Below are 26,793 nucleotides of genomic sequence, written 5' to 3'. Positions count from 1 at the left end.
CCTGAGGTTGGAAAAGTTGTGTGTCTTTCCTGAGGATATGTTACTACCATGTGGTAGAATTTAGGGGGAAAATGCTCTGATCCATCATCCAATTGACTCCACCACCCCTTCACAAATGAAGCCTTTTAAAAGGTTTGGACTTAAAATGCAGTAAATGGAGCCATAAGTAGAAAAGCTGACTCGTCATGGTACTGAGCATTCTTAGAACCACTCCAAATCCATGCAAGGGTTACTGAAATGTATGTGTGCTGTGTGTGTTTATATAAATAAGTCAGTCAGCACCATGCCAGGCTAGGTAAATAAAGCAGAAGTATATGTTACAAAATTACAAATCTATTAGAAGTTATATTATAAAGTACATAGAGGAACATATTTCATTCTCCTCTTGTCAGCAAATTTGAGAATCTTAATCAACTCTTTAAATCTTTCCTAAATGTTCAACAGCCAATAACAAAATACCTGAATATTTCAGTAGTCATTTAAAGATCAGCTTTTCAGTAAATCTAATGTCTAGTCTATAGATCAACTTAAGACTGTAAGAAACTGTCACGGGGTAAGGGAAAACATGTTAAAGAAAATTCTTAGAAACCCATAAAGCTTTTTCCTTGATTTATGCCATTATAGTAAGGAATCCTGAATGCTTTCATTTCTACTGCAGTAATGGAAGGAAAAAAATAAAGCAAAACCTTCTCCTTTATTTTTTTTTAAAGATTTTATTTATTTATTTGAGAGAGAGAGAGAATGAGAGATAGAAAGCACGAGAGGGAAGAGGGTCAGAGGGAGAAGCAGACTCCCCGCTGAGCAGGGAGCCCGATGTGGGACTTGATCCCGGGACTCCAGGATCATGACCTGAGCCGAAGGCAGTCGCTTAACCAACTGAGCCACCCAGGCGCCCAAAACCTTCTCCTTTATATAGTCACCTATCAACATAGTTTCTGCCTTCGAGAGACTCATAATTCTATCTATAAGCAGAGAAGAGTTGATAAAGAGGAAAACTTTTTTAGGAAATAGGTGGCTCACCATAGTGAGAGTGGTAGTGGGCTAACAGCTGTATATCAGAGAAGGATAAAAAGGAGTAATGGTATGGAGAGTGGGTAAAGTGCAGCTTGGCCTTGAAAAGTATCTTTGAGGGACCAGGTCTGAAGGAAGCAAAGGCATATTTCAGAGACATAATGACTATGCATAATCTGTCCTTGTAGGTAATATGGGGAAAGTTCTGAGAGCTATTTTACCAAATAATTTTTTAAATATAGCCCAATGGATGAAAATAAATTAAGAGGCAGCCAGGGAGTCAGTAAAGGACATATAAGGGTTCCTGGGGAGTTCAACCAGCTAGCCAGGAGGCCATTAACTGGGAGAGCTCTTACCCTGATTTCAGTTCCTTCTTCCTGACTCCAACTTCTTTGTTATTGGAGCCCCTGCTCCAGATCATGGGGGTGTCACTGGGCCCCATGACTGCATTAAAAGGAAGAGATGTGCCCTGAGTTGGAACTCTGAATTATTTTTCCCAGAACACTGTTAGATATAACAATCTATAAGCACTATCCATTTTTTTTTTGTGATCAGTAATCAGTGTTTCTGACACATTTTTAGGGTAACTAAACATTTCTGAGCTGTTGAGTAAAATGTAACTTCCATATGTGAGATTGCTTCCCTATGAGATATATTTCAAATTAAAATAAGTGATTTACAATATTGTACCGCCCATTTATAAATCAGGGAATTATAATATTTTCAGCATAACTCAATAATGCCATTATAATTACACATTTACTTTATTATATAAGTGAATGTCAATCTGTTGTTATTATGCATATTTGGGAAACTGAACTTTCTAGGTTAGTTAAATAAGAAAGAGTTGCAGAATATAATTAGTGGCTATAATTATAGCAATGTATCAAAATATATCATTAGTATTCACCTGGTACTGTGGCGGCTGCTATAGTGCAAATGCATAATAATAATAACGCATTTAACATCAACTTTTAGAAATTTAATTACAATAAAGAATGTTTTGAAATTCCTTGATCTCTAAGGGATCTTAATTGTTAACTACCTAAAACTAATAATTCACTCTATTTCTCCCTTATTCAGCATCTAACAACTGCCTTTGCCCAGAACAGAAACTCATTCAAAAGGAAAATATCAACACGTTTCCTAAAATGTCCATTAAGTTGCCTGTGGATTTTTGAAAAATTATGTTTTATCTAAAATCTGTGTTTTGTTCACTTAACACATTATTTACTTCTCATAACACTAATTAATCCTTCAATTCAGTAACATGAACAGTATGTACAATGTGAATTTCAGGTGCCATATCTCAGAGACATGGCAAAAACACACAAAAAGACTACAGAAAACAGAAAATATTATCTTTCTAGAGCAAAAGGACTGATAAATTCAGAACTTATCAGGAAGGCATTTTTTTCTTATGCACCAAGAACTGACACTTCCAAAGGTTGCTACAACACACTACCCAGGTGTTTTCACATACCTGTTTATACTGAGAGATGTGTCCCCTTAGCAAACAAACTGATGACCATTATTTAAAACAAGGACTTCAAATTACAGTACTCAGACCATGAAACTCTTCTCAAATTCAAGTTACAGGCAGTTTTTACCCACAGCAAAAGTTATAATTGGCAGACCAAACCTCCTCTTCAAAAAGCCTTCCACTAATGAAGTATTATAAAAAGCAAAGGAAGGTTAACACATACAACTCCCTACTATCTTAATTTAAAGCACAAAACTGAAGACAATTCATCATTTTCTGAGACACTCTTCATCACCACACCTTATCCTCACCTTCCCTTCTGCCATTTCCTCTGCGAAAGAATATCCTATGATCTTACCTAGAACATCAAGATCAAGGGTCCGTGCTAGTCTTCTTGCACCATCAGCACCAAAAATATGAGTTCTATGTTTACATTTTGGACACTGGAAAACACTCATATTTTGGACAAGGCCCAGGACCTAGAATAACAAAAACCATTGAAATTAAAACAAAATTAAACCAAATCTCAATCCATTATTTCAACAAGTTTTTACTCAGTGCCCACTGGGTTCTAGTGATCCAGTGATGAATAAGTTATGGTCTCTGCTTTATTTTTTATTATTTTTTTAAAGATTTTTATTTACTTATTTGTCAGAGAGAAAGAGAGAGAGAGCACAAGCAGGGGGAGCAGAAGAGGGAGAGGGAGAAGCAGGCTCCTCACTGAGCAAGGAGCCCGATGTGGGACTCAATCCCAGGACCCTGGGATCATGACCTGAGCCTAAGGCAGACGCTCAACAACTGAGCCACCCAGGCATCCCATGGTCTCTGCTTTAAAGGGAACTCAGAAGCTAGTGGGAGAGCAAAATACATATAATTAACTTTAATAATGTGATAAATGCTAAAGATAAAGAAATGACTGAGATAAAAAAATTCTGTCTGGGAAGACTAAGAGGTATCTCTGAGCTGCCCACATTACCCAGAATTGTTTCTTCTGGTTGAGGGTAAGAAGGGTTGAGGCCTACAGCATAAATTCTAGGAAGAAAGAGGAACACAAGCCAAGACAGTGAAATACTGCACATGACCTTTTTGGGCTGCACGCCAATGGAGGGCAAAGGCAGAAGTTGGTTTGATAAGGGAGGTCAGAGTCTGATGGCAAGGTGCTAAATGCCATTCATGACTTTCTTCTTGTGACAAAAGAAAACCACAAAAGATTTTTAAAGTTGAAAAGATGGTCCCATAAAAGGTTTTTCAAGTTGAAAAGATGGTCCCAAGAGGTAATGTTACACAATCAGATCTGTGTTTCAGAAATTTAACTCTGATAGCAATACAGAAAAAATAAGCAGAAAGAAACACAGGAAAATAAATGGAAAAGAGGCTATTGTGAATGAAGCCTCATAGTAAATGACAGCTAACAAATACTGAGTATTTATTATATACCAGGCACTCGGGTAAGTGTTTTAGATGAACTATCTTATTTACTCCTATCAAAAACTTTACGAGATGGGTATTTTATATCCCCATTCCATAGCTGAGAAAAAGAACACAGCCAGCAAAAGACGAAAACTCAGCTCTTACCAGAATGTTATCATTTCAAACAAAAATTTAAAGTCTTATAGAAAGTGTCCATCTCTGAGTTTCCCCAGCTTCTGGCACAAAATAGATACTTTATAAACATGTGCTAAATAAATAGACAGGCTCTGGGTGCCTGGGTGGCTCAGATGGTTAAGCATCTGCCTTCAGCTCAGGTCATGATCCCAGGGTCCTGGGATCGAGTCCCGCATCGGGCTCCCTGCTCCTTGGGAGCCTGCTTCTCCCTCTGCTTCTCTCTCTCTCTCTCTCTCTCTCTCCCCCCATCTCTCATGAATAAATAAATAAAATCTTTAAAAAAATAAATAAATAAATAGACAGGCTCTGCAAATATAATCCTTATTCATGTTTCTCTTAATCCCATTTTCTTAGTGAAAAGCAGTGCATCTCTTCTAGAATAAAAATAAGGAACACAATTATCAAAGGCTTAGAGATAACATGTCTATATTATCCTATCAACTCTACCAAAAAGATCATCATTATAGGAGATATCTCTATTAGAATATTTGCATTTTAAATGAAGAATAGCACTGACAATCCACAACGAACCATACAGACAAGAAGGTGATGAAATTTCTTATTCTTTCTGAAAAGAGAAACAGAACAGACTAAAGTTTCCCAGAACATATGCAAATGAAGACAAATTGTGAGGGACATAAATTTGTAGCTAAACATTTTCCAAGCATTTAATATATGCTCTTTTGCTGATGCAAAGTATTATAAAAAATAAATCATATTGTACTTTGGTAATTCAATACCATCTCCACAAAGCCAGAAGAAAACACAGCTAAAGATCACACACCTTATTTGTTTATTCAGTATGTCTATATCACTAAAGAATGAATGGGTCAACCAGGAAATTAAAGAAGAATTAAAAAAATTCATGGAAACAAATGAAAATGAAAACACAACTGTTCAAAATCTTTGGGATGCAGTATGTCTATATCACACATCCATTGCTTGAGCAGTTTTACTGCCATTTATGTTAAATGTGATATATTCCCTCACTACAGAGCTTTCAACTTAAGCATAAAAATATCACTCAAGACTTAATGGGAAAAGAAAAAACACTTAAATATTGCGAAAATCTAGGTGAGGGTATATTCCAATCCAGAGAGAACAGGAAAAGCATCCTTACTCCAGAATCTCTTGGACTCCCCAAGACATAGGAAGGTATGAAGCAAGGGTGTATTTTCAACTTACATGATTAACTTATTATCAATATCTTATTATTGTTCTCCAGGGTCTACATAAATGTCTCAGACATGTTCTCTATATAGACTACAAAATGTCATAAACATAAAACCGTAAGCAAACTCAATATTTAATGAGCGCCTATTATATGCCAGTAACTGAGCTAAACAATAGGAGTACCATACAGCGGTAAGCAAAAGGGACTTGATCGTTGCCCTCCTGGAGATTGCACACTAATTAGAGAAACAGGTGGAACAATTAATAGTACAAAAATCTACTTGAAAGATGGAAGAGCTTCTCTGGAAGCAAAATACAGAGGATTATGAGTGTAGAACAGAGAGAACTCCATCTACCCTGGGAGTCACAGAGGAGTTCCTTGAGGAAATATGTGACCTACAAGTTAAAGAATAAGCAAGTAAAAACAAGGAGAAAAGGAGGGAAAACTCTCAAGGAAGAAGTAGGGAGCACAAGTCTCCTTCAAGGAATTGAAAGAGGGATGGTGTGAGTGGGGTGAGATTTTTCTAGCAGGACACAAAGCACTAAACATAAATAAAAAAGTATTTTGTTAAACTGACTACATTAAAGTTAATAACTTAATTGGAAGACACAATTAAGAGAGTGAAAAGGCAAGCTATAAAGCAGGAGATGGGATTTATAATACACATCCATAACAAAGGGCTTTTATCTGGAATATATAGAGAACTCTACAAACCAACAAAAGAACATCAGAAATTTAAAAATGGGCAAGACTTAACAGGCACTCCTTAAAAGAGGGTATCCAAAGACCAACAAACTTGAGAAAAAGTTTTCAACTTCACTAATCATCAGAGAAATGCAAATTAGAACCACAATGAGATACCACACATTTATGCTTAAGACCTGATTAGAACAGATGAATGTCTATACGACAACAGCAAGAACAATAACAAATACCAAATCTTGGTGAGGACACAGCGCAAGTAAAACTCACAGTTTCCGCTGAGTGTAAACTGGTACAACCATTTTGGAAAACTGGAAAATTTATTTAAATTCAATTTAATTAACATATACTGTATTATTAGTTTCAGAGGTAGAATTTAGTGATTCATCAGTTGTAACACTCAGTGCTCATTACTTCTTCAAGTGCCCTCCTTAATGTCCATCACCCAGTTACCCCATCCCCCCACCCCTCTCCCCTCCAGCAACCCTCAGTTTGTTTCCTATAGTTAAGTCTCTCATGGTTTGTCTCCCTCTCTGATTTCATTTTATTTTTTCCTCTCTTCCCCTATGACCCTCTGTTTTGTTTCTTAAATTCCACATGAGTGAGATCATATGATAATTGTCTTTCTCTGACTGACTTATTTCACTTAGCATAATAGCCTCTAGTTCCATCCATATCATTGCAAGTCACCAGTCACTTTTTAGCAAGTGTGGTGAGCGTGTAGTGGTATCTCATTGTGCTGGACTTTTCAAATCGTTAATCTGTTTATACTGGGAACTATATTTCCTAGACTCTTCCTTCCTTTATGGTTCCTCATTAAAGTTCCCTAAAAGTAAAGTGACATGAATTTTGGGAGGTGGAAGTGAAGCCATAGGCATTACACCCTATAGTTTCCTTTGGTTAGAGGTAGGGAAAGAAATTTGCAGGAGTGCAGGTGTATTCTAGTTTGTCCTCCTTCTTCCTGGCACTGGGCCCATCCTCTGCACTGTGGCTTTAATTTGCATTGCCATAATTACTTATTAAAGTTAAGGTCATCTGTTGGGTGCCTGGGTGGCTCAGTTGGTTAAACAACTGCCTTTGGCTGGGGTCATGATCCCAGAGTCCCGGGATCAAGTCCCACGTCAGGCTCCCTGCTCAGCGGGGAGTCTGCTTCTCCCTCTGACCCTACCTCTCAAATAAATAAATAAAATCTTAAAAAAAAATAAGTAAATAAAGTTAAGGTCATCTGTTTTTTTTTCTGCATTTTAAAATATGGCTACTAAAACTTCTTAAATCACATTTGTGACTTGCATTACATTTCCATTGGACAGCACTATTATAGACAACTGAAGAGTGACCATAGAACTGACTTTGGTAGTTCTCCTATCTAATGTTTCAAGGTCCTAAAGATGCACAAGAACATTTATGAGGGCCAGTGATTTAGGAATATTTTTAAAAATTGAAGAAACATGAAACACTTACCTCCAAGACTATATAGGAAAGATAAACTGTCAAGTTTCTTTGCTTTTAATTGAAATTACATCAACTGAGTGTGATAACACACAGATTAGAATGAGAAAACAAATTACTTATTAAGATATGCAGAGTATGTGGCAGACAACTTTTTCAAACCACAGGGTTAGCTGGAAGAAAATTCAGAAGAGAACCTTGAGTATTAAAAAGATTAGAAAACACTATTCTAGTTTTTAAGAGTAGTGTTCTATAATCAATGAGTTTTGAATAGGAAGCAGTTAATATAAGAAAGAACACTAGAGTATCCATGTGACAATTTTATTCATAAAAATTCTCTTAAATAGGAGAGAGTTCATGTCCACGTGACCATCTCCTACTGTCCCCCCCAAATGCCTTATATTGTGTGAATACTTTATGTGTTGTTAAGCTGTTTATTATAGAGCTATTTTGTGTATCTTTGATAGCAGAAACATTAGAAAACAGATGTTTTGCCAGAGCTTAATTTACATAATACCATTGAGATGCAGCTGTAGGCATGCTCAATCATTTTTTGTCTCATCAAAATATAAGATCCTTTTTTGTGTCAACTAGACTAAAAAAAAAAATTTTTAAGAGGAAAAAGTGTATAAGATCCTTATCTCTTTTTACCTCAGCTAATTTTACTGAAAGTAAATGCTGCATTCTTGCTTAACATCAGCCACCACAAACATTTTATGTGTTATTTTTACATTATTCCAATCCATCACTGGCTCAAGGGTACTTCTTTTATTAACTTTAAAAATACTGACTCTCTTGAAATATCAACATCGCTCTGAAATACTGAATTTTTGTGTCTAACTGAATTGAATTAAGCAAGCTCAAAAGGCCCCAATTTTAATTTCTTCTTGGCATTTTAAATCCAGATTCAGGTAAATAACAAGTAAGATTTTTCAGGCTACTATATAATCCAATTTCTCAAGGTTACAATCAGGTTAAATTCTTGCTGGCTGGAATTTGTCACAAGGATTAAAAACTATGATTTAAGAAAAAATGAGGAGACATTGACTGTTAGAGACTAAATAATAATAACTGAAATAGATTAGATTCTTAAGTGCTATTCAGTTCTCCATTAGCCTTGAACCAGTTTTTAGTATATTCCTTGAAGCAAGTGTACAAATATTATAATTTTTTTAAAGATTTATTTTCATTTATTTTAGAGAGAGTGAGCATAAGTGAGCACACCAGGGAGGGGCAGAGGGAGAGGGAGAGAGAAGTCCCAAGCAGACTCCACACTTGGGAGTCTGAGGTGAGGCTCCATCCCATGACCCTGAGATCACCACCTGAGCTGAAATCAAGAGTCGGATGTTTAACTGACCGGGCCACCCAGGTGCCCCCAAATATTATAATTTTTAAAAATGAGACGGGTATTTCTGTTTTCTTTCAGAAGAAGTAGTCTGGCATGGAAAGAACAATGAATAGGGAAACTTGCATTCATGTTCCTCTCAGGGACCAACTAAACAGCTGTGGGTCCATGAGGTACAATTCAACTTCTTTATGTCTTAAATCCCAAAATGAGGGTTTACAACAAAAGATGATCTCTATAATAATGACCCCTAAAATCTACCACTAAAACAATAACATTCAGAGCCACCCTTATAGTACCATGTGCTAAGGTCTATGCTAAGTACTATATATATATAATCTCATTTAACTGCCATAATGACTTATGAGATGGGTCACAAAACACTGAAGCTGTATTATTTGCTCAAGAGTACACAGTTAGTAAATAACATAGCCAAAATTCAACACCAGCTGGGTCACTGCTTTATATGTGGAAGTCACCAAACAAGATGACAAGTAAATGGACTGGAGGATTTTGTTCATGGAACTAGGTGGCCTGAAACAATGATGAGTCAGTATAGTTTAGTAGGGCGAGTTAGCATAGTAATTAAGAGCACAGTTATAAAGGAAGGCCTAATTTGAAACCTCTTCACACTAATTGCTGCAATCAAGGAGGCTTTAGACTTCACTTCCTTCCCCTGGTCATGGAACTCCCTTCCCTAAAACACCCTCATTATACCTCTCTTGACTATCACATGAGCCTATAGCCCTTTAACTCCTCCCCATTTTTTTTTTTAAAGATTTTATTTATTTATTTGACACAGAGAGACACAGTGAGAGAGGGAACACAAGCAGGGGGAGTGGGAGAGGGAGAAGCAGGCTTCCCACGGAGCAGGGAGCCCGATGCGGGGCTCGATCCCAGGACCCTGGGATCATGACCTGAGCCGAAGGCAGACGCTTAACAACTGAGCCACCCAGGTGCCCTCCCAATTTTCCAATCTACCCATTTCCTGTCTCACTTGCCCACCTACACAATCAGAACCCCAATGATAAGCAAATTTAATAGAGACTCCTCTCGTTCCCTGAAAATTCTCTCCTTGTGGTATTCTACAATGTCCATATTACTAAATTCTGGATTACTCAGTTTTGGATAATCCACAGAAACAGTAATTAAAAATGTGGGCTCTAGAAAGCAGACTGCTTGGGATAGGAGCCCAGATGCCCACTAAACAGACAGGTAACCTAATGTAAGTTATTTAATCTTCTGTACCACAGTTTCCTCATCTACAAAATGACAGAAATAATGTTATCTATCTCACAGGGTTGTTGTGAGGGTTATATTACTTTAATTCATGTAAATCACATAGATCAGCATTCTAGTTAAAAACATTCATGGATTTCTGAGAGATCCTAAGGAAAGACACAAATGAGCATACAACTTTGGTCTCTGAGATGTAATTACGGCCAAGATACAGAGTACTATCCAGTTTTATAAAGGTTATCAATAAAGAAAAGTCACTTTTCTAAAAGTGGAAAAATTAACCAATTGTGAAGAAGGAAGCCACATGTGATGTCATGTGCAAACCTAACTAGTGTGTTCCTAGAAAGAATTCAAACAGGACTTTGTTAAGGCCTCTATAGCCAATAATGAAAGATTCTTCAAATACATCAAATGTATAAAAGTTCCCAGAGAACCAAATGAAACCAGTTGATAATCACAGAGGAAAAACTATGCTCAAAGAGGAAAGGGGATAATAAATGTCACTTGCCTTGATTTTCACATAAGATTACCTATCTCTAAATTGTTTTTTAAGGCAGGTCAGCTTGAGATATTAAATACAATAGGAGAGGGGATGCCTGGGTGGCTCAGTCGGTTAAGCATCTGCCTTCAGCTCAGGTCATGATCCTGGGGTCCTGGGATCGAGCCCCACTTCAGGCTCGAGCCTGCTTCTCCCTCTCCCCCTGCTTGTGCTTGTGCTCTCTCTGTCAAATGAATGAATATGACTTTTGTGGTCTAGCAAACTAGACAGATGCTAAAAAAAAAGCTCTAAGGCAGGTATCATGAATATTTGAGTTTTGAAGATATTCAAGGGTGAAGGTGTAGAACTCCAGGTCCAAATGATTAACTTAACTGCCATAAATGGCTAATCTGCCAGAAAAATAATAAACCACAACTCTGATCCTCATTGCTAAGAACAACGTATAGGGTCTGCGACAATGAAAATGAAAAGCAACAGAAAATGAAAAGAAAACATTGATAAGAATCATCTATTCTAGGTTCTAAGATAACCTAATTTTTCTTAGATGAAAATATAATCATTAACCCTTATAAATAAATGTTTAAAAGTTCCACACCACAGTATTTTCTTCTTTGATTTTTTTGTTTTTAACCAGCAGGAAAAGTAAACCACAGGAAAAGCAAAATTCCTATCTCCCTTTTTTAAAATAAGTAACTATTGGGGCGCCTGGGTGGCTCAGTCATTAAGCATCTGCCTTCAGCTCAGGTCATGATCCCAGGGTCCTGGGATTGAGCCCCGCATCGGGCTCCTGCTCAGCAGGAAGCCTGCTTCTCCCTCTCCCACTCCCCCAGCTTGTGTTCCCTCTCCCACTGTGTCTCTCTCTGTCAAATAAATAAATAAAATCTTTAAAAAAATAAAATAAAATAAAAAACTATTTGCAAGGCTGAAATAGTTATAGAATTTTCAGAATTATTTACAACAATGCTGTTATTCAGTGACTAGCATTAGGCTTTAATCTACACTTTGTTTCCAGGTCAACTGTAGCAGACAAGCTGTTGACCTAAGTCCGTGGTCTCATCTTCCTCGCACATAGCTAACCTACATTTCTTGGGCTCCTTGAGAAATGTGACAAGTGACCACATGACTGAGTTTTAGTGAAGTGTGAATAGACATGTATGTATGTCTTGTCCATAAAAATCTCCACGTGCATGCCTCTGTGCTGTCTTTCCTTTCTGGGTGGCTCAAATGAGGATGGCCTCAAAGGTGGGTTTAGAACTCACATTTGAACATGGCAGAGGCTACAGTGGCCTAAATAACTTCCTGGAAGAAGACCACCCTGCTCACCCGTTCATCTATGAGTACTGTTACATGAGCAAGAAATAAATTGCTATTGTATTTGCATCAGTATATATTTTGAGGTTTATTTGTGACAGCAGTGAACTGTATTAAATAATGCAAATTTTTAAAAAATTTTTAAATAATGCAATTTTTAAATAATTTTAGACTCTATATAACTTTAGCAATTTAATCTATATGAAGAGAATGGTTTAGGCTCAAGTGAAGTACTCAAGGAATAAGGAAATCTCAAAGACACTATTCATCTAAATTTTTAACAATTTCTTGTTAAAATTCTTATTAGCAAATAAGGGACTAGTCAAAATTTGTAGGCCAAAACATAAATATCTATAAGTTACAAATTTATGTTTCATGATAACATTCTAAAAGTAATTATAATAAGCAACATTAATTACATTGACATTATTGGTTGGTCAGCTTGTGCCAAACACCGTACTAAGCCCTTTGTGGGCATTATCTCATTTATTTCTCACCTCAAACTTCTGAGGGAAACAGTACTATAATTCCCACATTATAAATTAAGTAACTTGCTTAGGTCATACAGCTACAAAGTAACAGAGCTAGGATTTGAACTCTATTCAGACTCTGGAGCTCATTCTCTTCACCACTACGTAAAAATGCCTCTCCAAGTAGCATCCTGTTGCCTAAGACATTATTATAAAATTTCTAAAGTAATTTAATTTGCAACCATAAAAGAGGTTATATACATATTAAAGAATATAGCTCTCTTAGTGTTAAAAAAAATCAAGCTGTGTGTAAGAGGCTACAAATATACAGATTAATAAATCTGTTTCTGTGAGGAGAAGGGATGGTCACATACATCATGAGATGCGAATAGTACTAAAAAGGCCAACACCAAATCATTTTCTCTACCAGTCTCTTCCTTGCCAAACAGTTTTAAATCACAACCCTCATAGAGAATAAGGGCAGGGATTTGTGACTGAGAATCTAACCTCTTATTTCCTCACTGTTATCCTGAGCAAAAAACTACCTGCTGGTAGATTTATTAATGGCAGCCTAACTCTCAAAATACCTTAGATTTCTGCCATTTTTTTTTCTAACCACCATATCCTATGTAATCAATTGCCAAGCCCGTCAATTCTTCCTTCAAAATGTCAACTACATTTATTCCCTTTTCCATTTTCAATGCTGTTATTCTAGATCAGACCCTTACTCCCTATCACCTATACCAGTGTTCTTCCAAATTATTAAAACTATCTTACCATAAGAGAAATATTTTAAATCTTGATTCAATATAAATGCACACTTATATGTATATATAACTGAGACCAAATCTTTATAAAATAACACTTTGTCTTCCTAAGAGCAATTTACCCTGATTTGTTAAAACCTTTCGTTTTGGGGCGCCTGGGTGGCTCAGATGGTTAAGCATCTGCCTTTGGCTCAGGTCATGATCCCTGGGTCCTGGGATCGAGTTCCACATCGGGCTCCTTGCTCCGCGGGGAGCCTGCTTCTCCCTCTGCCTCTGCCTCTCTCTCTCTCTGTCATAAATCAATCAGTCAAATAATAAATAATCTTTTAAAAAAAGGAATTATAAGACCTTTGGTTTCATCTCTCAGTGTATTGGTTTCAGGACTCATTGGTGGGTCACAACCTGCAGTGTGAGTTAACTCTGACCACTGCAAATGCTTCCTTAATGCTTTCATTCTCCTGGCTTCTGTCCTTTCTATTCATTTCCACCAAATTAAATATTTTTAAAGCTCCATTCTAATAAATCTGTTTCCCGACCAACATTATTTATGGACTCCTCTAAAAATCTCAAGAAGTGAGACTGGGTGGCTCAGTCATTAAGCATCTGCCTTCAGCTCAGGTCATGATCCCAGGGTCCTGGGATCGAGCCCCGCATCCGGCTCCCTGCTCCATGGGAAGCCTGCTTCCCCCTCTGCCTGCCGCTCCCCACTGCTTGTGCTCTCTCTCTGTCAAATAAATAAAATCTTTAAAACAAACAAACAAACAAAAATCTCAAGAAGCAAGTCCAAATCCTTAGCTCAGTGGTTAAAGCTCTACCAAACCTGAGCCTAAGAGAGACACACTGAAACATATTACTTCAACTGTAGACAAACTGAACAACCCGGAACACAACTTGTGACCTGATTCTTTTCAGACTAAATTCTGTCCCTACTCCAGTCCCTGATATGCCTATGAAAATCCTACTCCAGTCATTCATTCTGTATATGTTTAGTGAGCAGCTATATGTTCTTGGCACAGAGGGAGGTAAGGGGTCCCTTCACTCAGAGCTTACAGCATGGCACTACAAATGTAAAAATACTGACAAATATGAAAACAGTTACAAAAGGGGAAAGAGAGTGTTACTAGATCACACATCAAAACGAGTTCACCTGGTTGACAGGGACAGGACAGTCTCCCAGAGAAAGAACCATTTAATCTAAGTATCAAAGGATAAAAAGGAGCTACCAAGTGAAAAATGAGGGTAAAGGGATCTCATATGGAGAAACATCATGCTCAAGGCCATGAAGAAAGAAACTTTGTGGGAATCTAAAAGAAGTAGAAGATGACCAGTTTCACTGTGGCAGAGACAATGCAAGGGAGAGTGGTGGCCTGTGAGCTGGGGATAAAGACAAGAGCAGACTATGGCTGGCATTATATACTGGGTCAAATGTCTACACAATAAGTATTTATCATATGCCTGCTATACACCAGATAACTGAGCATTTAGGAATATTTAAGGCATGTTTTCTTGCCCTCCAGGAACTCACTGCTTCTGTGGAGACTGACAGGTAAACTGTAGTGGGATAAGAGCCAAACTAGATATACGTTCAGGTAGTTCAGAGAAAGATTAACCTTTTCTGGGAGTTTGATAAAAGCTTCCTAGAGAAAGTAATGCCTGAACAGGGATTTGGAATGTGAATCTGAGTTCCCAAGCTAACAATGGCCTATCAGGATATGCAAAATACAGGGACATGAAAACAATCATGACTTTTCCACAAAAGCCCTACTTTAATAGCCCAGAGAAGAAAGTGTTCTTGTGGGTCGCCTGGGTGGCTCAGTCCTTAAGCGTCTGCCTTCGGCTCAGGTCAGGATCCCAGGGTCCTGGGATCGAGCCCCGCCTCAGGCTCCCTGCTCAGTGGGAAGCCTGCTTCTTCCTCTCCCACTCCCCCTCTCCCACTCCCCCTCTCCCACTCCCCCTGCTTGTGTTCCCTCTCTCGCTGTCTCCCTCTCTGTCAAATAAACAAATAAAAGCTTAAAAAAGAAAGTGTTCTCATGTTCTTCAGAATTCAGGGGCCCTTCACCCATAATGGAGCTAGTCTACCAGATGATAAGGTACTTGGCAAAAAAAGCTTCATTCTTCTTTTTTTTTTTTTTTCTAATCAACAAGGGAACTTATCACAGTACTTTGCTTATAGAAGGCACTCAATAGGTGTAAATATATATTTGTAAAATAAAATAAACTATTTATTGAATTAAAATTAACTATAGGATCCCTAGGTACAGAAGGAATAAGAGAGGAAATATACTTTAATATATTTTTCAGGACCTGGGAAGGAGACTGCCCAAGAAGTCAGGGCTGGAGAGTGAAACCCCTGTAACTCTAAAAGTTCAAATGGTAGAAGGGCTCCAAATTGAGGTGCCTGGGCCACCACTGTAGAAGAAGCAATAAAAATGGGTAAAAATGACACAAGGCAAGAAGTACCCACCATTCAAAATGTGTAAGATTGAAAAAAACTTATTATTTAAAAAAACTGTCTGTCTACAAACACTGAGATAATCAAGGATTTGGCAGAGCTGATATGATTTCAGGCAGAGAACAAAGAATTTCATAGTTCATCTCTTCTTCTCCTTCCCCTATCCAAGCCTTGAGGGATTTTTTAAAAAAAGATTTATTTATTTATTTGAGAGAGAGAGTGAGTGAGAGAGAGAGAACGAGCACATGAGTGAGGGGAGGGGCAGACGGAGAAGCAGACTCCCTGCTGAGAACGGAGCCCTATGTGGGGCTCCATCCCAGGACCCTGGGATCATGACCTCTGCACTGAAGGCAGACGCTTAACCGACTGAGCCACCCCGGCACCCCAAGCCTTGAGTTTTAAGAAACCATTTAAATTAACTTCAAAATCTTCTTGCAGACATTACTAAACTCTGTCCATACCAATGAATTCCAATGACATCACTGTTTCCATGGTAACTAATGTACTTATAAGGGGAAAAAACAGAAAGCAAGACTAAAAACCAGGAAAAAAAATGAAGTGGTATAAACAAAGCATAATATTACTCCTTTGCATTTATGGAACACTTTCTAATTTCAAATGCTTTGCCATTACTTAGATTCCAAGGTTCTTAAATGCCAGAAAGATCTCAGAAGTCATCAAATCCACATCCCACTCATAGCCAGGATTCTCTTTACAATGTAGCTGCACCATGGTTGTCCAACTGTTTACAGAGCTCATAGCTGGAAAGTTCTCTCATTCACTTGCAAAGATTACTGAGCACCTATCTTGTTCTGCAGGTTTAAGAGATGATAAGATATTCTACCTTCTTTTAAATTTTTTGCTGTTTAGAGAGCAAATAATTGAAACATAGGGGTAAAAAAAAGAGGGTTATAATAAAGATATAGGACAATGACAAAGAGCCAACTTGGAAGGATTATACATTTCCAATGACTTTTACTTCTATTCCACTTCAGCCCCACACACTCATGACCATCCACAACCTGGGACTTGTCATGACCCAGAACCATTCCAACTCTGCCAACTTAAACTCCAACATTAACTTTCTGATCACAAACAGCTCTTTCATTCCCTAATTAATACTGCACTAGTCCTCTGAGCTTTATGCAGCCCAAGATCCTTCACTTGAAATATTTCCTCACTGTATTTCCTTGCTGATATCTTCAACTTTTATTTTCAGTGACACCCACTTAGCAATAGCCTAACCTGGACTTAGTGACCATCCGTCCTCCCCATTGTTAAGTTCCATAGGAGTCTCTGTCCCACCCTTTGTCCCTTTATCCTCGAGTGTAGAGAAAAATCTGTCAGAACAATCATGAGATTGTTTGCCTTTTTACTTATAGGGCAGTAAGTATCAGGGGCTGCAGGTAAGTGAAAATAACCTAAAGACTAAAAGGTACATATGCTGAATTTGCCAATTATGGTCATTAGACCCCCAACCAGTAAAGTGCATGTAAAACCCACCCCATAGTCATAGTCACATCAAGTGACAGCACTGGTTGAAATAGTCTCTTGGGGTACAGAATGATAATTTACAGAATGGGGAATAAAAAGTGCTGGTTTCTGCTTTTTAAAAAACTTTTCCCTCAAAAATCTCATGATACCTTTAAGTAAACTGGACATATGCCTCTACCCTCATCTTACAGAATGAGAAATCAAGCATTCACTGATATGCTGATAGGATGACTATTAACCTTGAAGTGGAAATAACAGACAATTGGCCCTGTTACCTAATTTCTGCTAGACAGAAGGATTATGTATTACTTGCTCTCTTAAGTTTTGGTAGATAGCCCTCTCTCTAACTTTTTGTGGACTTGTATCTTAAAATCCAATATAAGTATTCTTATTTAGTGATTTGGGTACGTATTACTCGTACCTAGTTTATCTTGGAGGACATAATAGGAAGTCACATTGCTCAAACTATATGTTTACTGAGACATTTTTTTGAGGTGTGCATTTGGTTACCATTGCTTTAAAAATTTTCCAAGCTAAAATTCACAACAGAGAATACCATGGGGGTTTTATCACTCATTTATCCAAATATAAAGACTGGCCTTAAACACTTTCTGATCGTGGGAATGCCCTCAGATCATCCTTACCAGGCTCCCCAATTTTCTTTTTTTTTTTTAAATAATTTTTATTTATTTGACAGAGAGAGAGAGAGAGCACAAGCAGGTGGAGCAGCAGGTAGAGGGAGAAGGAGAAGAAGGCTCCCCACTGACCAAAGAGCCAGACATGGGGCTCGATTCCAGGACCCTGAGAACATGACCTGAGCTGAAGGCACTTGCCCAACCAACTGAGCCACCCAGGTGCCCCCGGACTCCTCAATTTTCCTAAGACAATGTGGATCGAGTGCAGAGCTCCACCGCTTGTTAATGCACTAACTGGCAAGGGAGAAGAGGTACCTGTCAAAGAGGATCATCTCAACTCCACTACTCTACTATTTTATACTTTTCAGATGCTCCCCTGAGAGAAAAACATTTATGAGAGTCCATTCATGCTAGTACATCACTGGATCTTATACCGTGTCAGTTTCATTGAAGAATTCAATGAAAGTTATGAATTCTCTCCATACCAAAACAAACTCAAAGTGAACATATCATTTGGGGGTGGGGGAAGGGAGGAGGGGGAAAGAATCATGAGACCCCTGAAGCTAATTCATGGGCTGAAGTCTAAAAAACTCTGCTCTATAAGCTCTAAAATCTATACCTGAATTAAGCAAGGCCACTATATAGTCATATAGATGGCTTTGTACAAAGCATTGGCTTTGTACAAAAATGCTTGTTCTAAACTGTACTCTGGCATAAGTCCACTTGCTTTTGCTGATGCACACTAGGAGGAAGAAACCTCTACTTAAAGTTAAAAAAAAAAAAGGTAATGAGAGTGTGTTCATCATATAAAGGGTTACTTTATTCTTAGGACCTAGGGGAGATTTATGCCTCTATGGTCTCAGCTCTCCTTCTCTTGAACATTATGCTCTTTCTAACCTCATGGAAATGGGACAGTTTTATAAAGGCCCTATGTGGTCGCTAGAAAACTCATGGATTACTTTTGGCATGTATTTAAGTCCCTTAATGGCATGCAGTTTACGGCTTCACTTCTGATTCTGATTTTAATTGTTCTTTGTCTTAATATTATTACATTTTTATTTTGTCAAATTGTATAGAAAATCCTTAGATACTTTTTAGAAGACAGTGAGCTATGAATGAGTTAAATTGGAGACAGAAGGAAAAAAGTCACCGTTTTCCCTTGTCTTCCCATGAGTGCCTCTACCTAAACACTCATGTGGGGGGTTTTTCGTCGGTAATATCTGCCAGTATTTGGAGAGGTAGTAGTTGGTCACAAAACTCATACCTCAAGGATGTTTTAGAATTCTTTTAAAAATATTTTAATGCAATTAGAATTTTTCTTGATTAATATAATGTATATACATGTTTGCACCTATATGCATGTTGTTAAAGTAACCATAAAAATGAAGCAGGGTTTTCATACAGATTTCTGCGCAGAACTAAATTAAAATTTGGACTGTATTTCTCAATGACTTGCTTCCTCAGTTAGAGTGTTCCATATTGTAAAAATGAAGCTGAAAATGCTTACAGGCACATGGACTTTTCGAAACATCTCAGCACCCTTGCGAGCATCCATCAGTGCAATGTCCTGGGGTGTGGAGACAATCACAGCACCTACCCAACAGAAAACAAAACAAAGAGAAAGTAAAATGATGCATTTAATTCTTTATGGAAAGATTACTTCCACAATTACATTGCTTACATGCTAAAGGAGTGTACAACATTAACTATTTAGGTAATTTGTATAAATTTTAGATACATGAATGGGAAAGATAAGGAAATGTCTACCTCACTCTTGCCTATTTTTGACTTTTCACTTCTAAAATAACAACTGACCAACCAATGATTCAAGATCACAGCTACGTCACAGCTATGGGACTGTCTTCCCATTCAGACAATGTGCTAGTTAAAAGATGCACAAGACAGGCCCTACTTTCAAAAAGCTAATAATCTACTTGGAAAATCCAAAAAACTTAAGGATTACAACACAACATGCTAAGCAGTGTAACAGAAGTATACCTCCTCAATACTATGGAGTTAAAAAGGAGAAATAAAGGAAGATAACTAATTCATTCTAGGGATCAGAATGGCAAAGGTGATAATGGATGGGGTGAAAAGGTAGGAGGAGATAAGGAGAAGCAATAGAGAAAAGGTTTCAGAAAGAAGCGATTCCTGAGCTGAGTCCTAAAAGTTTGTATTAAAGAAACTCACTAGTGTAGAATGTACTGTAGAGAATAGTTGGGTGGCGGTAAAACTAGAAGCTGTGATAGAAATTGAGAAACAGTGGTGGCCTAAATGAAGGCAGCACCAAAAGTAGGTGCTTTCCTAGGTTTCCACTATGACCCTGCAGAAACCAGATGGTTCTATGACATAGGGCATAGAAAGAAAGAGCAGTGTAAACTTTTAAGTGGAAATACCAGAAGGCTGGTTATGATTTGCAGTTTGTGATTTCTTAAGTTTTGTGGGTTCTTCTAGATGATAACCTGAAAAATAATTAACATAAATATATTCTACATGACCTGGATAGCCATCATCTTTAACTAAATACACAATGACATGACATTTCAGAACTCCAAACCATCAAAGTGGCACCAACTGGTAGTACTTCATCATAACTAATGAAAACAGAGGTAGGATCACAATAAATAATGGACTATACCAAATGAAGAACAAATGATACTACAAAGTATTGTCTGAGGGGACACTTTGAAGAAGTCAAAATAAAGACAAGTGGCAGGGAAACCAAGTTGGCACAAAGCACATGGCAATACAGGCTTGCCAAACTCAAAAGAACGTGTCCTATAGCAGTTAGCTACAAATTCCTCTTGCAATCAGTATTTTCATTTCAGCCAAAAAACCACTCCATCTTTCATATTAAATTAATATCACTAATTTGAATTTTATTAATTTTTAAAGTTTTGCTTTTTTTTACTCTGTAATATTTTTTAGTTTTTAAAAAATTATGTAAGAGCTATAAGCTTAAGGAATTTATATTTACACCTAGTTAAGTAGTCTTATAATAAAAATAAGTCAATATGGGGTATGGGGCAGATTATTTTTCCTTCAGAAGGAGGGTCTATTCATTACTCAAGTTTGAGAAACACTAGCTTTGGAATTTCAACAGAATCAGAATTCAAATTTTTATTCCATAGCCAACTTCTTGTGTCACTAGGGTAATAACTTAATCTCTCTGAGATTGGTGTTACTATGCCATTTTGTAGACGAGGAAACTAAATCTCAGAGAAATAATTAAATGAAACTAATGTACCTAAGATGCCTGACATGATGCCTAGACACAGGGTAAACATTCAGTAAAAGATAGCTGATGTTGTTGTTGCTCATATTATCACCATTGTTATCTTTATCACTGTTATTAACAAAATGTCTTAGAAGTTGCTGGGAAGGTCATTTTTATGTGCCATCAGGCAGCTCATCCTACTTTTCAAACTGTTCCATGGGTCACTACATCCTTCTATTTTTATTTGCTCTGCCCAAGGAACCAAACACTAGTAGACTGTTCTTCCTGTCTTTCAAAGATTGATGGAAATCACATCTCTGTAAAAATTATACTCAACTCTACTCCACAGATCCAATATACATCCACAATTTGCCACCTTCTAGGTTCTGTTATCAATCTATTTCACTGTTTTTTCATATCCAGGCATCTGGAAGGAATCTGATTCCAGTTCTGCCTCCATCTAGCTGTATGACTGACCTTTGGCAAGTAACTCAGAATCACTCTAGGTCTCAGTTTCCTTAGCTATAAAATTAATGCAAGGACTAGATAGTCTCCAAGGTCTCAGCTAGCTCTGATTACATGCTTTAGCACTGCCTCTGAACTGTAGTTTCCAAAACCACTCCTGTTCATCCTGACTGCTCAGTAAACCTATTTAAATGAATGTGAAATGCTACCCTACTCCAAGAATATGGCCCCTCAATCTCAGAGCCACTCTCTTCACGTAAATAAAATCTCCTTGGCTATTTCCACCAAATTCTCTCTTAATTATATGCCAGTACACAGGGGGTTTTCTATTGCATTAGCCCTAAAAAGTACTTTTAGCTTTCACAGGATACACTCATTTTATTATTTTAAATAGCCTTTGTCTACTATTTGTATTACCACTATACAATACAATTTCATGGGCAGTTATGATTTTTCTCATTGTTTAATCAAGCAAAACTGATACAATGCCATGTACAAAATAGGCACTTAACAAATAAGTGATTTAAACAATTTTCCTGTACTTTCAAATCATCTATCCTGGACTACTGCTGCATGAACTCTTGGTAACTCCCTGAACTAGGAGTTAAGAGCTCTGGATTCTGGCTGTGTTTACTATGTCTTTGTAACTATATAACCTTGAATAGCTCAGTAATTTCAATACATCTCAATGAACTCTTCTGTAAAGTCCACCTAGTTCCATTGCTCCTATTTAACTTAAAGAGATGTTCCATTAAAGAAAAAGAATGTAAAAGTGTTACAGAAATATTTGGTGATATTATTTTGATAGCTATAAGATCCTAGAGAGAGGGATTGAAGTGCCTTGGTTTCTCTGTACTTAACCCTAACTAACACAGTATCACAAGTAAGCATCCACACCATCTGAGTTTCTTTGTAATCTAAATAGTGCCATTCATGCATCTATTAATAACAACTTTTTGACAAGGACAATGATCATCTTCTATGTCCCGTCAAATGCTTACCGTATGTAAACATTCCATTAGAACTACCAGCCACATTTATAAAAGATTTTTTTGGGGTGCCTGGGTGCCTCAGTTGGTTAGGTGTTGCCTTCAGCTCAGGTCATGATCCCAGCATCCTGAGATCAAGTCCTACATTGGACTCCCTGCTCTGCAGGGAGCCTGCTTCTCCCTCTCCCTCTGCCCACCCCTCCTCATGCTCACCTGTGGGTGCTCTCTTTCTCACTCTCAAATAAATAAATAAAATTTTTAAAAAAAGATTTTTTCATGTAAGAGCTCTTTTGCTGAAGTACATGTTCTTAAATAATTAAGTTCTTAATCACAATGTAATCAGTCTTTAGGACTATTCTCAGAAAAAAATTCTAGCCTTCTTTGAAGAATACAAAAACATAACTGGCCCACACATAAATCACTAACTACTTCTTTTGTTGTACCAAATTTTATTTTATTTTATTTTATTTATTTGTCAGAGAGAGAGAGAGAACACAAGCGGGGGAGTGGGAGAGGGAGAAGCAGGCTTCCCGCCTAGCAGGGAGCCTGATGCAGGACTCAATCCCACGACCCTGAGATCATGACCTGAGCCGAGGGCAGACGCTTAACTGACTGACCAAATTTTAATGAATCATATAAGTTACCATTTCAAACAGCCCTACAATGACCTTTAGAATGTATAAAGAAATAAAGCAAACAAAAAACAAATAAAACCTCCATTAAAATTAATCATTATTAATCAATCTGTGCATCACAATCCAGATTTTTTCTTAAGATTTTTATTTATTTATTTGACAGGGAGAGACACAGAAGAGAGGGAACACAAGCAGAGGGAGTGGCAGAAGGAGAAGCAGGCTTCCCGCTGAGCAGGGAGCCTGAGGAGGGGCTCGATCCCAGGACCCCAGGACCATGACCTGAGCCGAAGGCAGATGCTTAACAACTGAGCCACCCAGGTGCCCCCACAATCTAGATTTTTAAATTTTAAAGAAATTATATCAATTTTTTTCTTGTTACTGTATCTCTTTTCTTAAAATATGGTCTCTAAATCTGCTGTTACATTTTATCTTTATGATTCTTGGCTATCTACCTAATAAATTTTCATTTTTATCAGGGCATGAACCAATATGAACTAGCCCAAATTCTTCCTCTTTAATACCATCACTGATGATGTCACTTAAGTTTTCTCATGGAGGGTTAGTTCGGAAACTTGTGCTCCCTCTACTGACCACAGGAAATGTTAGGAGCAACAAAGAGAATGTTCAGTTTGCAATAAATGGAAGTATTTTCTGGGGGCAAAACATAGTATCATAAAACACCTATCTCAAGAATTCCAGGGAGAATTCTCTATCCGTTTTCTAGAGTAAATGTCTAAGTCCAAACAATGAAATAATATTTTTAAATGTTATTTTCCAAGTTGTAATCTTTTTAAAAGGTTTTTTATCAACTGAGATTTACTATAAAAAAGATTATGTAGCAGATTCTGGCAAATATGTAAACATCCTAAACAATAATTATTATTTTAAAGATTTTATTTATTTATCTGACAGAGACAGCGAGAGAGGGAACACAAGCAGGGAGAGGGAGAAGCAGGCTTCCCACTGAGCAGGGAGCCCGATGCGGAGCTGGATCCCAGGACCCTGGGATTATGACCTGAGCCGAAGGCAGGCGCTTAACGACTGAGCCACCCAGGCGCCCCTCAAACAATAATTATTTAAAGTACTGTTTTAATTGCTAACTCTCTTGACTATTAAAATGAAAATCTGTAACTGCATATCTGAATTTGGGTCAGAGTTCAGAGTAGTTAAACATTTAAAACTGATTATTCCAGATGTTGGGCTGATCATAATTATATCAGTGTGGAACTACTCAACTATGCCATTTTAAGTCTCAGGGCATATAGTATATCTAATTCCCATGTTTGATTGAGAACTTCAGTGTTGAAACCTAATATGTGCAACAAAAACTGCTCATAATTATACCTAGATGAGTAACTCCATACAACTCTTGAGTATATCAACATAAAGTCAACTAAGACTTAAAAGCACAAATTAACTGCTATCGTTTTGGGTTTTGCGTGTGTGTGTGTTAAAGTAGGCTCCATGCCCAGCACAGAGCCCACTGCGGGGCTTGAACTCATGACCCTGAGATCAAGACCTGGGCTGCAATCAAGAGTTGGATGCTTAACCAAATGAGCCAGCCAGGTGCCCCAAATTAACTGCTATTCTTATGTTCACAGTACTCTAATATTTAGTGCTGCTGATTCTCCCAGATTTAAAGATACTTGCAGTAAAATCATCATTCAACTTCTGCTAGCTCAACATAAATAATAACAAATATATCATTATTCATTAAGTATAAAGTAGATTGGCTTTGGCACTTTTTAGGTCCTCTTGGCTTTCTCCTCTGTAGCCCCCAAATTTCCCTAATTATAAAAATTATTTGCTGTATGATCAAAGAATGTCCACTAATATTAGTATGTGATTAAGTAAAACATGATTAAAAAGGTAAATCTATCTCAAATGTACCCACAGACTGTGTTTCAACAGGAAATCTACATAATTCTTTCATGAGTCACAGTTTTGGACTCTATGCTCCATTCCATCAGAGAACTGACTATAGTCACCAAGGGGATATGTTTTATTAATTTAAAGATCAATCATTATTTTGCTCACTTTAGAAATGAATTATGGCACAGGAAATTTGTAAATGGCTGCCAAAAAGAATTATAAAAACATAATAATTAGTGGAAACCACAGTATTTCAAAATTACTGGTGACAGAAAGTGTGTGCACTCGGGAACTTTAATAAGAATTCAAGTTCATCAAAGGAATCTAGATGTGTATCTGCTACTTAGGGACAAAGACTGGCTCTTCAGTAATAAAGTTAACAGGTAATGGGCTTCCAATCACCTCACCTTAATGATGTTAATAAAGAATTCACCAGAGCTATCCAGACTGCTGGTCACTAAGGAACCACTTGGGACAAGTGAGACTGTCAGAGATTTTAAAGAGCTTGGGCTGGAAACAAACAGCTCATACTCTTCACTCACACTCTCTTGCTCTCTTATTCTCTTCCTCCCCTCACTTTTGATGTTTCCAGTAAGGTTAAGATAAAATCCTTACCTCTTTCCAATCTTGACTCCATCTTTAATGCTGATCAGTAAACACCTTGGGGAGCCTACTTGTTCTATACTTACATCTCTACAATTCAGAAAGAAAGCTGTTTTGCTCTTCTCTGAGAGTCTGTTCATGTTGTACTCTTAGATTTAATATTTTGCATCTCAAATTCTGTTAGATGCATGTATACCTCAGCCTGCCCATGCTCACAGTGAGCCACGACCAAAGGCTGTTTGTTTAATAATGAAACACATTCCTTTTATATATATTCTTTCTATAATATAAACTCCAGAGAGGAGAATTACTAATCCCCGATTACCCTAACTTTATTTAACCAGGTATGTCTCAGGAAATAGAGACTGAGATTTAATATGGAAATGTTTTGCTCCATTTCCAAATACTATCATACTTGAGATATGAAAACATTCTTCAGAGCTAAACTTCAGATTCTGATCAAATTTCTAAAATCTATGATCAAGTGCAAAAATTTTAAATGGTAGATTGTGGGACTTGTACTTTTTCTACATACAAATGCTTAATGAATTTAAAAGTAGCTTTTAATATGAACCTGACTACCCACTGGCCATTATACTATTCATTGAACTTTAAGACATTAAGGAATTTTAGCTGTCAGGTATATATCATGAAGGAAATGCACAGAAATTCTTAAACAATGAAACTGAATGAACTACCTCAGAAGCTTCCCAACCAAACACAAGCTAAATGATCAAGGAATTCAAATGTCAGATAGGTTGGTGGAGACAATGTAAGAATCATTTGAGGAAAGTTTTAAAATCCTGGGTCTTTCCATGTCATAGTCCAGAACTTGTTAATTCTCAGGCTATTTCTTTGAACTGTTAATTGGTATGTTATAACTTCCACCTATAAAATATGTTAACGCAAGTACAAGAGCCCAAAAAGCTTATTTCTTAAAAATTTAGATTGGAAACACTGTTGTTCATTAACCAATGACATTATATTTAATTTTATAATTTGATTCCTAATGTAACAAAGACTGAAGTTTCAGACTGAGTACCAGAAATCCCCTAAACAATAAAACCCTAGAATACAGTTTCTGTTCTTTAACACCTGGCTACAATTTGTATAACAAAAGGACAAATTTATTTTGAAAAGAATTTTTATAATTTGATAAATAAACAATAATTCTCTCCTACATCATGCAATTCTTGACAAATACCCATTAATTATAACTCTGCCCAGTATTTGCATGGAAACACAGTACATATGGAAGAAGTCCAAAACTGACTGTCTCCTTCAAAGTTCCATTCTGTAAATTGAAAACATAAATGAAGATTTAATATCTCTGAATACTAGGAATAGCTATGACCTAAGTTTTCTACTTTTAAAGT

General features: G+C 37.2%; 1 protein-coding gene across 8 annotated transcripts in view; it reads right to left on the bottom strand.

Annotated features, from left to right (window-relative positions):
• The window catches only part of NUBPL (NUBP iron-sulfur cluster assembly factor, mitochondrial), a 284,107-nt gene that overhangs the window by 88,318 nt on the left and 168,996 nt on the right, over positions 1–26,793 (bottom strand). For all 8 annotated transcript variants that reach the window (XM_073895058.1, XM_073895054.1, XM_073895055.1 and 5 more), the window contains exons 8-9: positions 19,144–19,229; positions 2,853–2,973 (exon numbers count right to left, since the gene is read on the bottom strand). In XM_073895058.1, the coding sequence (XP_073751159.1) occupies positions 2,853–2,973; positions 19,144–19,229 (207 nt within the window). The remainder of the gene's footprint in view (positions 1–2,852; positions 2,974–19,143; positions 19,230–26,793) is intronic.

This window comes from Callorhinus ursinus, unplaced genomic scaffold, assembly GCF_003265705.2.
Source record: "Callorhinus ursinus isolate GAN/ISIS: 27379988/994484 unplaced genomic scaffold, GSC_fseal_2.0 scaffold8, whole genome shotgun sequence".
NCBI lineage: Eukaryota > Metazoa > Chordata > Mammalia > Carnivora > Otariidae > Callorhinus > Callorhinus ursinus.
The sequence above is the reverse complement of the archived record's forward strand: the minus strand, read 5'-3'. Positions and strand labels throughout refer to the sequence as shown.